At 49.2% G+C, this 13,955-nt stretch overlaps 1 protein-coding gene and 1 pseudogene across 2 annotated transcripts; both read right to left on the bottom strand.

Moving 5' to 3' along the window:
- Positions 1 to 6,105: 6,105 nt before the first annotated feature.
- On the bottom strand, positions 6,106 to 6,588 carry LOC311181121 (large ribosomal subunit protein eL21-like; annotated as a pseudogene). Its single transcript has one exon. The product of its transcript is annotated as a large ribosomal subunit protein eL21-like (transcript).
- A 6,391-nt stretch (positions 6,589 to 12,979) lies between these two features.
- Positions 12,980 to 13,675, bottom strand: LOC311181993 (transmembrane protein C16orf54; the record flags this gene model as incomplete). Its single annotated transcript, XM_084250518.1, has 1 exon — positions 12,980 to 13,675. The coding sequence occupies one exon, from the start codon at positions 13,673 to 13,675 to the stop codon at positions 12,980 to 12,982; it is 696 nt and encodes a 231-aa protein (XP_084106644.1).
- Between the last annotated feature and the right edge of the window lie 280 nt (positions 13,676 to 13,955).

A 13,955-nucleotide genomic window follows, 5' to 3' on the forward strand; every position in this document is an offset into this window, starting at 1 on the left:
TTGCTGGGGACCCTCCCAGCCACACATTGTTAGGTCCAGGGGCCCACAGGAGCTTCTCAGCTTTAGCCTGGGTAGAAGTCTGTCTCTGCCATGTGCTGCTATGTGACCTCCAAGGACGGACTTCACCTCTCTTCACCTCAGTTCCCTAATCTGTAAAATGGTTCTAGCAAGTGAGCAACAGTATGAATTGGGGAGTGATAATACATAGTTAAGTGTTCAGTAAAAGTTAGAAATTACCAGAGTTCATCTCTTCTGTGATGCATTTTTTCCCCCTCATATGACCTTCTCTGAAGTCAAGGTGTCTTTAAGCAGTGATACTATCTAACAGCCACCTTTGGCCAGGGGCAGATCAAGAATGAGTTTACCTCCCAGACAGATCAAGACCTTTGTCTTTATGCACCAAACAGCACTGAACGCTTGCCAGGGCCAGCCTCAGAGCGCACAGTGGAGATTCATCCAGCAGCAGATGCTGGCAAACTTGGGTCCTGCCTTTGCTGAGGCCCTGAGCCAAAGGGCCGGCCCCCACAGGAGGCAGCCTAGAGGTGCCCCTCATTCCTGTCTCTAATCCACTCCTCTGCCCCTGGGTCCCATAGTCCTTCCTCCAGCATGAACACAGACCTTCTCAGCTGACAGCCTTCCCTGCTCCAGGGAACTCCCGACAAAAAGCCCCAGCTCCTCAGACCCGAAAAGGGAGAACTGAACCCCTATAGATCCGGGGGCACTTCCGGAAGTCAGCACAGGAGAGCCTGACAGGTGGGGGAGTGGGAGGATGGGGGAAGCAAACTGGGGGTGCAAACTCAAGTGTTTCCAGGACACAAATGAATAAAATAAATGGGAGAAGTTGGAATAAGACAAAGGGTAGAGGGCCATTCGCCTGGAGAAGGGATGCTGCTACCACAGCAGTCCAGAGAAAAAAGAAACCTACCAGGTTGTGTCTCACACTCACCTTTAACTCAGAACTAGGTCACCCCAACAGGCACCTCCAGACCTGAGAGCTGGGAGGGGGTTTCATCACCAGAGGGAAAGGAAATGGATCCTGGGCAGGCAAAAAGAACACGTGTTTTCCTTGCACAAACCTGGGAATGGGTTTCCGGGCAGAGAGACGACATGAGTAAAAGCTCAGAGGCAAGAAATATCTTGGTCTGTTTGGTGTAAGATTTGAAACTGGTATCAGAAGAGGCAAGATGGCCAGGAACTGGGTTGGGTCCAGACCACAAAATGGCAGGTCAGAGGACTTGGACTCTGTTCCGAGAACAATGAGATTCAAGCTGGAAAGTGAGATAAGCAGATCTGAGTTCACTGCAGGAAGATGCACTTGGGGCAGCTGGCTGCAGGGAGAGCAGGAAGGGGCCGGAGCAGAGGGCTTGAATGTTGGTTGTGACAATGTGGTGGAGGCAGGGAACTGCCCGTGGAAGCAACAACCTCTGCAAAGGTTCTGATGGCAGATGAAACCTGATGGGTTCAGGGCAGGAGGAAGAGTTGGGTGTGGCTGAGGGGTGGGAGACAGGCTTGCATGTCAGGAGAGGAATCTCAGACTTCAGCCAGTTTTGCTCAGTGTATCTGGCCACACTTCCTCCCTGCTGGTCATTTGGGACTGAGCTTAGATCCCTTCCCCAGGCTGCCCAACACCCAGAAAGCCCCAGAAAGCCCATGCCTGTTAAGGCAAATGGTCTATTGAAATGGGGGCTGCTGTCAGCATATAATGCATCGTCGATGCTGCTGGAGAGTGAGAAGCAAACATACATTCATGGAGTGCCCTCGCCCAGCCTGTGTAGGTCCCTTTCCCTCAGGTAAAGCGCGTGGGTGGTGGTGGTGGGACGGTGTTAGAGTCTTTGTTTTGCCCGTGAGGAAACAGGCTTTATGAAGTTAAGAGCGCTGCTTAGGATCACACCTCAATAAAATGGTGGGGTAGAGTTCAAAATCAGTGTCATTCACTCATTCGATTAATAGTTCTTGAATGCCTACTATGTGGCGTGCACTATTCTAGATGCCAGATAGACAGCAGTGGGTAGACAGACAAAAATCCCTGTCCTCGCGGAGTTTATATTCTGGTGTAGGGGTGGGGTGAGGGTTGCCAGATCAAGCAATGAGAAAATATTATACCTAAGGGCGCCAAATCCCCTGGTGGCCACCAGAGGGCACTGCAACCACACCACCTTCCACTCTGCAGCTCCCTCTCAGGGTTCCAAAGAGAGCCAAGAAAGCTAGCAACAGAGTTGAGCCTCTCCCCAAGAATCAGTGCTGGGCAGGGGTGCGCAGCAGTTCCTTCTTCCACCTCTCACTTTCTAGCTTAATCCCTTTATCAGCTCCCCATCCAGCTGTTCAAGGTATCATTGATTTTTCAAGGCCTTGTGTACTCTAGAGCTCACCAGTGACTCTCATACTCACTCACCACCTGTCCATGCCCCTTCCACTTACCCACCCACACACCCTACCCACCCACTAAGCTATGTATCCTCTCAGCTACCCATCCCATCCATCCACTCCCCTTCCATCTACCCATCCCTCTTGCTACCCACCCACCACCTGGAGCACCTGGTCTAGAGGGTTAAAGAAGGTAAGAGGTCACGCCAGGTTTTACAAGTCTGTGAACTCAAGGCACATGAGTATCAGTGATTTATTAGTAAATCAAACTGTATCTGAAAACAATTATTTTTGATCTTTCAAAAATCCCATGGTGGTATTGTTAGGGGGAAAAGGATGTCCCAAAGCAAATTCCATATAGGCTTTGTGGACTCCACCCCCACCCCAGGTCAAAGCCAAAGACACTGGGAACTCCAAATCCCATCACCACCAAAGGGAAGGTGGCTGGGACCTGAGGGTGGGGTTAAGCAGCCAGGTGGATACAAAAGGCAGACACGTGGGCTTTGGGGGCTCTCCATTTTGGGCTCTCGGCCAGCTTGCAGCGTCCGGTCAGCTCTGAGAGTGACTTTGGGTTTCCAGGTCGTCGGATCGGGTAGGACGCATTAAAGACTTTATTTCCTTATTTTCTCCCTGAGTTATACCTTTTCCTTATTTTCTTTTTCTCTTGTAAATAAACCTTTTATTAACCCTTTTGTGTGTGTCTGTAGTAGAGTATTCAGAAGTCTCTTTAAAGCGCGCGGGTGAGGACCCACAGCCAGGAACCCGTTTAATATCGGGGCTGCTCTATAACAGTATTATGCGGTGCGGACACGTTTATTAATTTATCGCTAGCCCTTCAAAACAACAGGGCAGGTAAAATTCCATGAGTGTTTCAGCACCTCCATATTTGTTCCAGTAGCTTCCTGAGTAATAGATCATTTTGGCAGTTATTCAGTAGCATTTAAGACCTGCTTTCTGAGGCTCCAAATGGCTCCTTTTGTAAGACCAAACTACAAAGCACTGAATACCATCTGTTTTGCCACCATCCCTGCCTGGGTAGGTTCCCCATCAGTTCTAGCGACTTGAAGAATTTTGGAGCCCTAGGCATCATTTTCACAGGTTTTGCTGGTAAGCAGGGGAACCAGGCAGCAGGGAGACAGCAACTTGAGACCCTCCCTCAGGGTGACACTGCCTTTTTATAGCTTCCCTCCTAGGCACAGGTGTGCACACTTGCACATGTGCACACACCCATGCTCATGTGTCCATAATTGGGCACATGTACCCCGTGCCCATGCTCTCAAGCACCTTTTGCATTAACACACTCAGGTCACAGGTGATGGCACGAGGCTAACGTGCATAAAGCCTGATCAATTTACTTACCCTACACCGTTTAACTGTGGCTCATTGATCACTCTGCATGTCAAATTTATACCGGGTAGTGGGGGCTTTCTTCATTTCAGATGTGTAATGCTCTTTGGATTACTGGCATCTGGCGCAGCACACCTAGAAAATGATCAGGGGCTTGGGGGGCTACATTCCTAGCTCTGGTCTGGTGAGTGGCTGAATGACCTCCTTTCTCCCAGCTCTTCAGCCAAAAATTGCAGAAGCCTTACATGGAACTAACAAGCAGCTATTCCAGAAGTTGCTTGTTTCTTGCTATGTGGCTACTTTTTAACCAAAGGCAAGCATCTCTGTTGGAATACTGTATCATTATATAAAGGACAACACTGATCTTTTAAGGGCTGGATTAAAATCATGCTCCCCCTATGAAAAACAATAATAAAACTGTAATCTTGCCAAGGACCAAAAATATTTCATGTTTTATTTTTGTGTGATCTGCTTTGTTTTCTCAGCATGTTCTGAGCCAGAAGGGGAATTCACTGAGGTTTGGCAGCTTTTGACGTGGAGAATTGTAGTTAAAACGTTTTTATGTTATTGGTATAGTAATGACCCAAAAGGATGGAAAATTTTAAAGGCCAAACCAAGCCTAGCATCAAAAAAAATTCCAATCTAACTGATGAAAACTCCATGAGGGAAGACAGAAGATGTAAAAGAACTGCTTACGTGACCAATTTTGAGGCAGCAATTCAGTCCTGCTCTCTGTACAATAATTAAAACAGAACCGAGCAAGTCCATATGTCTTTCCTGACGGTAAATTCCTCCTGTCGTTTCTCCTTCATTTGTTAATTAACTTACTTATCAGGGTATAAAATGAAGAAGTAAAAATCCCATTCACTCCCATCCCCCTGAGGTGATTATGTTTAAGGAGGTTTTAATGGTCCCCATGACAGCCTCTGAACTTGTAAGGAGACTAATTTCTAGGTCTAGGCAACACTGACCCCTATGCTAAGCACAAAGAATCAAGCTCACTCACATTTTTTCTTTTTTTTGGTTAGGTTGTTTTTTTATTCTTTTTTTTTTTTTTTTTAATTTTCTAGAGGCATGTCTTATTTATTTATTTATTTATTATTTGTTTGTTTGTTTGTTTGGTTTATACAAGCACTGGGTACAGTCAGAAGTGCGGGAGGGTGAGAGAATTCACCAGAGCCAGAGCGGGGAGCAGAGCAGGCAGAAGGACCGAAGTACACTGCTGAGGGGAGCAGCGGGTGGCAGGAGAGGTCTGCTTGCCATGTGGGACCCTCCTCCGGTGGCTGGGGAGCAGCCGGGGATCGAACCGGCTGCAGAGGCTGCAGGCAGCTTCGCAACCCAGCGCTCAACCGCTGCGCCACCGGGGAGGCCCTGTTTTTTTATTCTTTCTATTGGTTATCATTGTAATTTTAGTACATCTAACCCCTTCTTTTTTTTTTTTTTTTTCAAGATTTATTTATTTATACAAGAACCGGGTACAGGCCAGACGCCTGGGAGGGTGAGAGGATTCACCACAGACAGAGTGGGAAACAGAACAGGCAGACTGACTGAGATACACTGCTGAGGGGAGCAGCAGAGAGACAGGAGAGGTCTGCTGCTCCATGTGGGCTTCTCGCTGGCCAGCTGGAATCGAACCTGCGCTGCAGAGGCTGTGGACAGCTTTGTAGTGCGGCGCTCAACCACCTGTGCCACCAGAGAGGCCCAAACCCCTTCTTCTTGATGCATTCTTTAAAATGCTGAGATATAATTGACACACTTGAAAATTTAAATTCTTTCAAACACCTTTTCAAGTGTTCAGTTCAGTAGTTTTGGGATATGTTCTAGAGGTGGGGAACCATCACCACTATGTAATTTCAGAACATTTTAATCAAACCTCAAAGAAACCCCCATACCCATGAAAGTCACTGTCCACTTACCGTGGATTCTTAAGATTTTCTATATCCAAGATCATGTCATATGCAAAAATAGCTTTACTTCTTCCTTTCCAATCTAGTTGCCTTATTTTTTTCTATTCTAGGCCATTTACATTTAATATGATCATCAACGTGGTTTGATATCTTGCTGTTGTTTTTTATTCATCCCAGCTCTTCCCCCTTTCTCTTTTTCTGCCCTCTTTTGGAAATTGAGTACTTTTGGTTTTCATTTGTCCTCTTTTGTTTGCTTATTCACTATAACTCTTTGCTTTTTTGTTTGTGAGTTTGACTCACATCTTTTTCTTTTTCTTTCTTTTTTTTTTTAACCCACTAAATTTTAATAAAGACACCATTCAATGAATTACAATATAGTTAAAAGTTTGCTTTAAATATTTTTTTAGAGAGGGGACACCATACTTCTACTCAATTAGGTGAAACATTTTTATAGTCCAGAGCTCTTTTATTTCTTTTTGCACACCTATCATGCCATGAATTCATAGGGAATAGGTTCTAGCAGCTCAGGCTCCTTCCCACTGGTTCTCACAAAGTGTGCTTCTCTAGGTGGAGCAGGCTGGCGCTTCAGCTGAACCTAAGTACCCTTCTCTTTGGCTTCCTTTTTCTTCTGATCATTTTCTTTCACACGTTTCAGGAAGCTATCTCGGCTCTTAGAGTGCTTAATGTGCTCAATACGAACATTAATTCTCTTTGCAAGAATCTTGCCCTTTACTTGCTTGTTTACAACAATGCCAACTGCATGCTGGGTAACATTATAGACTTTTCCGGTTTTGCCATGGTGACATTTGTGGGGCATTCCTTTTTGAACAGTGCCCATCCCCTTAATGTCAACAATATCACCTTTCTTATAGATTTGCATGTATGTGGCCAAAGGAACAACTCCATGTTTTCTAAAAGGCCTAGAGAACATATAGCGGGTCCCTCTTCTCTTTCCCTTTGTGTTAGTCATTTTGGTGACTTACTGGAAAATGGTGGTTCCAGCTGAAAGCTTGACTCACATCTTTTTCAATACCTCCTTACTGTTCTTGAAATTTGTAAACATGGAACACAGTTATAATAATTGTTCTAAAGTGCTCTGCTCATTTTAACATTTGCATCAGTTCTGGGGTGGTTCTAATTAATTGAAGAATGTCCTCTGCACGGATGTTTTCCTGTGTTTCTGCATGCCTGATAATCTTTGATTGCTTGCCCAATATCGTACATTTTACCTTGGTGAGCACCAGCTATATTTGCAATCTGTGTCTTTTATTAGGCAAGTCCAGAGCTTGTGCTCAGTCTAGTTAATTATTCCCCGCTGCTAAGCCAGACCTTCCTCGTTCTCTGCCCAATTTCTTGTGAAGGTTTCTAGCGTGACCCTGTGTGAGCACTGGGAACGGCTCCTGCTGGTCCTTTCAGGTGGCTCTTGCCCTGGCCTTGGATAGTTTGCTAACACATGTGTTGATCGGGGGGGGGGGGGGGGACCCTCTGCAGATCTTGGGTTCTCTCTGAGAGAAAGTCTCTCTTCTCTGTGTTCTACTCTCCAAGCTCTGGCCATTGTGGCTTCCCTGGACTCAGCTCCATTCCCTCAGCCCAGGAGTCCCTCTGGGACCCACCGCACTTCTGCCACCTGCCCCACAGCTGGGAAATGCTCTCAAAGCCAAAGGCTGGATGGTCACTAAGGGATAAACCTCATTTTTCTTTTTCTAAGATTTCATTGCTTTCATTACTGTCTTTTATTGCCTGATGCCCAGTGTTTCGGAAACCATTGTTTCCTGTTTCCTGTCTGCCTTCTTGTTGTGGCTGTGGTTCTTTTGGGCAGGAGAGTAAACCCCGTGTCTGCTACTCCAACTTGGTAAGAAGGGGAGTCTCAGGGGGGCTGTTTCTAAGGCTGCCCAAGTGGTTCCATGCAGCCAGGTGAAAGTCACTTGCACAGACCCCTTTCACTGCTTAAAATGTTTTTTTTTTTTTTATTTTTTCAATCAAATAGAACCTTTGGTTATTTCCTCCCTGTCGTTTCTCTGTTCTCTCATTCTGGAACTTCTGTTAGATGAATGTAGAATGAATTGCTCCTCCATTTCAAGCTGTCTTTCATATTTTCCATTACTTTGTCATTTTGCTGTACACCCTAAGAGAGGTTTAAAAGCTGTTTCCTCCAATACCCTTTCCTTTGATTAAAATTTTAATATTGGCAACCATAATCATAACTTCCAGAACATTTTCTTCTTTTCTAATTGCAGTGTCTTCCTGGAAGTCCTTTCTTGTTTCATGGGCACATTTTCTTATTCATTTGCTTCCTTCAGTGCTGTTTGTTTTTAGCCATTTCATCCTTTTTGGTGCCACTGAAAGCAGGAGGCAGTGCACATGGTTCTCTGAGGCATCGGGTGGGGCTGGGTCCCCTGCAGAAGGGCATTGGGGCCCTTTGCCCCTCTGTCCCCTGGTCCATGGTGCTCCTGCTTGGCCTTTTAATGCCTGTGAAGTCATGACCCCTGCATATTTTGGGGGGACTGATTTCATTCTGGGGACAAATACTGACTCTTAACTGTGCAGTGGTTCTGAGATGATCTTCTAGCTAATCATCTTGGGGTCTCTCCCACTGGTGCCATTACGTCAGAATAAGGGGACAATGCATAGAATACATGTGGCTGCATTTGCCACAGTTGCGGGAGGGAGTCTTGGGAATCAGCAGCACCAGCGATACCCACTGAAGCTGTGGGCATGAGTGAGATTGCCCAGGAGGAGCAGAGAGCAGAGGGAGAGTGAAGGCCGCCCAGGGTGGACCACTTTGGGAGGCAGCCGGCAAGGATCAGAGGGGATGACCAGAGAGAGAAAAAGGAAATCAGGTGAGTGTGAAGGCAAGGGGGAGAGCAAGGCTCAAGAATGGAAGCAAAATGTCTAATCTGCCCAGGGGAGGCTAAACAATTTCTTTTTTTTTTTTAGAGGCATGTATTTTCATTTATTTATTTATTTGTTTGCTTGTTTGTTTATACAAGCACTGGGTACAGTCAGAAGCACGGGAGGGTGAGAGAATTCACCAGAGCCAGAGCGGGGAGCAGAGCAGGCAGAAGGACCGAAGTACACTGCTGAGGGGAGCAGCGGGCGGCAGGAGAGGTCTGCGTGCCATGTGGGACCCTCCTCCAGTGGCCGGGGAGCAGCCGGGGAGTAGCTGGGGAGCAGCCAGGGATCGAACCGGCGCCGCAGAGGCCGCGGGCAGCTTCACAACCCAGCGCTCAACTGCTGCACCACCAGGGAGGCCCTAAACAATTTCTTTTGATTAAAATATCCAGGTCATGCTTTTGGTGCAAGCAGCCCCTGTAACAGGGTAGAAGAGTCCAGAAGGCCACAGCGGATTGCAGAGTGATGGGAGATGAGCTAATGTAGTTTGCTAGCATAGACAGCCCTTTTCAGAAGTGGGCTGGGAAGGAGGTGAGAGGTTGTGTTATGTGGTGAGGAATGGAAAATTAGTTGGTCACTGGTGAGAGTGGAAGAATTTATTTATAGAGCAAAGAGCCTGCCTTGGGTAATACTGTGCATGGTATGACTCTGACAAGCACACCCCACTGAGAAGCATCTAGACACATGACACAAAATCAAGCAAACAGACTTTAAAATGCACAGCTGAGGTTCATGAAAGTCAGGGGGATCCCCAGGAGCCATGCATGAAGAGGAAATGGAAAACCAGAACCGTGAGCTGCTGGGAGGTTATAGATATTGGCCATGAAAGGGCTAGGGTTTTACAGCCGCCTACAGATTAAAGATGAGGCCTCAGCTCAAGTATTGAAAACTGAAACCCTAATATAAACCCTAAGACTCTTAAAGGACTCCCCCCTCAGTGAAGAGCAGAGCAGAGCAAACAAACACACAAACAGGGCCTCCCTGGTGACTCAAGGGGTTAAGCATCAGCACTATGAAGCTATCTGCAGCCACTGCAGCATGAGTTCAATCCCCAGCCAGGGAGCTACCCACATGGCACGGCAGACCTCTCCTGTCTTGTCCACTGCTCCCCTCAGCAGTGCATTTCGGTCAATCTGCCTGTTCTTCTCCCTACTCTGTCTCTGGTTAATACTCTAACACTCCACACCCCCCCCCCCCCGTGCACCCGCACCTCTGTCCTACACTCCAGTTCTTGTATGCATAAATAAATCTTTAAAAAACAAAACAAGGGCCTCCCTTGGTGGTGCGGTGTTTGAGCGCTGGGCTCCAGAGCTGCCCGCAGCCTCTGCAGCGCAGGTTTGATCCCTGGCCGCCGGGGAGGTTCCCACATGGCGCGCAGACCTCTCCTGCCCTGCCCGCTGCTCCCCTCAGCAGTGTATTTCATCAGTCTGCCTGTTCTGCTCCCCGCTCTGCCTCTGGTGAATTCTCTCACTTTCCCGCACTTCTGACTGTACCCAGTGCTTGTACAAATAAATAAATAAATAAATAAATCTTAAAAAAAAAAAAAACCCACTTTCCCATCACCCTGGGGAGGACAAAGGTAACTTGTTTGTCTCATCCTGAGATCTGGGGGTAAAGAATTCATAACCAAGGGCTGGCTCTCACTTGAATCTGCGTGGTCTTGGGTGCCGCTTAACAACTAACATGGCAGCAGACATGGAGCAGACACAGACCTTCTCTATGGGACAAATCCTCAGAGCTGGGCACAGGGATGCCCTGGGGCAGAGCTGCTGGAGCTGAGCTCTCAGGCCTGCCTGAGAACGAGGAAAGCAGACACATCCTCGCACACCAGACAACAAGCTTAGTACATGAAGGACCATAAAGTATGTTCTAAATATCAAAAATAACTCGACATGGGAAAGTAATAAGACAGTGTAGATGAGAGGGAGAGTTTAAAATAGAAAGGAGAAAGGGTAAAGCGAACAGATCTAAGAATCTGTCCACGTGCCATTTCCTTGGGCTCCTATTGCTTTTAGACCATGGTCTGGGGCTGGGAATAGAAAGATGACTTTGGCTGCAGCCAAGTGACATTCGTCCATGCCCGAATCCTTCCAGCTGTCCTTTCCCAGCATCCGCAAATGTCACTGCTGGGAATGTCCCAGCAGAGCAGCCCATTCAACTGCTTTTTTTTTTTTTTTTAAGATTCATTTATTTATGCACAAGAGCTGGGGTACAGGCCAGAGGTGGTGGTTGAGAGGATTCACCAGAGACAGAGTGGGGAGCAGAACAGGCAGAGTGACTGAAGTACACTGCTGAGGGGAGCAGCAGGGGACAGGAGAGGTCTGCTGCACCATCTGGGTCAGCTCCCTGGCCAGGGATTGAACTCGTGCTGCAGTGGCAGCAGATTGCTTCATAGTGCGGTGTTTAACCCCTGTGCCACCAGGGAGGCCCCTCATTCAACTTTTTAACTCTCGTATCAGAAAGAACATGAAGCCCAGTAATAAATTTAAAAGTCACACTTCTTCAGGTGAAAGGGGAGCAGAGCCAGATCAAGAGCTATGGCCTCGCCCTGGGGCCCCTTCCACACCATTCTGTCTAAACTTTCAACACCTCACCTGTTTCCTGGTGCCCTGGTCTGGTCATGCCCCCTGAGCACAGTCCCCACAACCCAGGCCTATCAGCTGATGGTGACAATGAGGAGTGACATAGCCCCCAGCTTCTGAATGACCCGGGGTGGGGGGCTCTCCCTCATGTCAGGTACACATCCCAGACTTATTTGGCCCCCTTTGCCCCGCTCACCTCCCACCCCTGACACTAGAGATACTGGGAGCTCCTTGAGGGCAGGGCCCAGGTCTGATTCCACATCCAGGGGCTACTCATTCCCTGCTGCTCCTTCAATATCGATGTCTGACAGGTTAGAGAGGGGCAGGAGGGCTCCCTGATCCTCCTGAGCTGGAAGAACCTAGTGCTGCCTTCTGCGTGGCAGCGCTCCAGGGTGTGGGTGACCTCAGGAGGTCCCGGGGCATTCAGCAAACAACGGGATGGCAGCTCCAGCACAGGCTCGCACGTTCTGGGTGTAGCGCTAGGGCGTCCACACTTCCCTGACATGTGCTTATCCAGCCCTTCCCTTTTTTTAAAAGTCTAGTTGACAAAGAACATTGTTGCCATTGCAGGTGTACAGCATAATGACTGGCCATTTGTGTACACTGAGATGATCTCCACAGTGAGTCTATTTACCGTGTTTTCTTATCATCCTAGCCTTTGAGCAGGTCTTTGGGTTCATGCCTCTGGCAGGGAACAATGTCAAGTGAGAGCTTAGTATCTTTATTTACATTCTACTTATTTTCACCTCTCGCCTTCTATGTATGGCATGTGATACTGGTTTTTCCATTTACAGAAGCGATACCAAAAAAGATTCCTTTAAAAATAAATTTATTAAGCAAAATATTAATCCACTTTAAAGAAAAAATAGAAAGTAACTCACAGTACAGGTGGTAAACCGATATGGCAAAGGTCCTAACAGGCACGACTGAAGTTTGGGAAAACAATCCTGGGGAAGTGGAAACTCCTGGTGGCTCCCCTGTCCCTGGCTCCTTTCCCCAAGGGGAGTCAGCTGACGCAGATGGGGCCAAGGGCAGTTCCAGGCTCTATTTGGAGGGTGTGGAACAATATAAGTAAGCCGGTCTTGGGGCAAGTCTTTCCGGACCTGGGACCTCGCTGGGAGGGAAGATGGCCGTGCCCCCAGGACAGTGCTCCTTTGCACAGTGATCCAACTCCTAGGCCCTGCCTCCCTCACCAGGAGGGGTAAGATCTGGAGGGCTGAGATCTGCCAGCGTGGAGAAGACAGTGGGAGGAGCCCATGGGTCCCCTTGGGCTCTAGGTCCCAGCTGCAGGCAGGAGAGGGGCTCCCCAGCTCAGCTCGCCACATTCCCTGCTGCGAGCTGGGAGTGAAGGCCACAGTCCGCACGCAGTAACATATTCCTTTGTCTGGTCTTGACCTCTTTATCTCTTCCTGAACGTAAAGGGATTTGTGGCTCTGGGATGCCGGGTTGCATCCTCTCCTGCTATTGCGACTGACCTCTGTCATCACCACACCGGTCTGTTCTTCAGTGTCCAGGGGAGCCCTCACCCCAATATTGGCATCTCAGGCCCATATTGAAGGAAGGTAGAAGCCGTGTAGATGCTATATCCTGCCTGTCCGGTACCTTGAATTCTTTACTCCAAACGTAACCTTGTGGCTTCTGTTCTCCAGTTCTCTGCCCGCAGCCCTGGGCAGCTAAGCAGAGGCACCACCAGGCTCTCGCAATGTCTCTGTCCACACTCAGCCTGCCCAGACCAGATCCAGGGAAACTGGAATCCCGATGTAAAAGGCTGGGTGTTCTTCTCTGGGGGAGCCCTCAGGGATCAACTCAGGTTCCTAGACTGGAGCCTTCTGAGGTTAGGCCTTCCTCAGGGGTCTCTGGGAGGCCGGACCCCGTGGCCCTGGGGATTCAGAATCCAATGCTGGTCCGGCCTTCACGCCTCCAGAAAGCTGAGATCTGCTCCTGGGTGACCCGAGGCTGGAGGCCCCACTCAAGATCAGGACTTCCGGGTCGCAGCCTCCGGGTCTGGGGGCTCCCCCAGTACACACTGGCCTCTGGCCTCTGCTCTGCTTCAGTCCAGCTCACCAGGCCCGGGAGGTAGGGCCTCCCTTCCCAGGCCTGGGTCCCCCTGAAGGTACTACTTCGGGATGGGGTTTTGGGTGGGATCTGGGGGACCAAGGAACTGGGAGGGGACTGTGGGGCTGAGGGGGCTGGTGGGGCTAAGGGGGCTGGTGGGGCTGTTGCTCGGGCCTCCAAGGTGCCCCCAGGGGTGGGAGGGTCTGGAGCCCTGTCAGTCAGCAGGGGCATCACAGAGCCATACCAGTCCTCAGAGCGTTCTCTTGGGGTGCCTATGGGTTCGATCCACAGCTCTCCTCCAGGGCGCCAGACCAGGGTGGGGGCGCGGTTGGCAGGGTCTGGACGAAGAGATCGGCGGAACAGGCTTTCAGCTAGCACCGCTGTAGCTATGAGGAAGAAGGCAGCCACAGAGGCCAGGGCCAGCATGATGGGGATGCAGGGCCCACAGGGCAGCGGGGGCAATGAGGCTGGCTCTGGGGCAGAGGACGCCACCATGTGCCCAAAGGGCTGCTCTGGAATCGAAGGCATCTGGGGAGACAGGAGTCAGGAGAAGAAGCAAGTGAGACAGGGGTAGCTCTAGAAAACGAAAGAGGCCTCAAACAAGATCTGCTCAGAAATCCCAGCCCCTTCCGGGAGACCCATTTCCCTTCCAGACCCCAGAGTGCCTCAGACAAAACTCTAAGCACCCCCTCAAGTCTTGCCAGGCCTAGAGAGGAAGAGGTGGGTGAGAGTGAGAACCTCCTGGACCCTTGGCTGGCACCTTAGATGCCCTTTGGTCCCTCAACTGTCCTCGGACTTGGTTTTGCTC

Source organism: Talpa europaea (genome assembly GCF_964194135.1).
Source record: "Talpa europaea genome assembly, chromosome: 12".
Classification (NCBI taxonomy): Eukaryota; Metazoa; Chordata; class Mammalia; order Eulipotyphla; family Talpidae; genus Talpa; species Talpa europaea.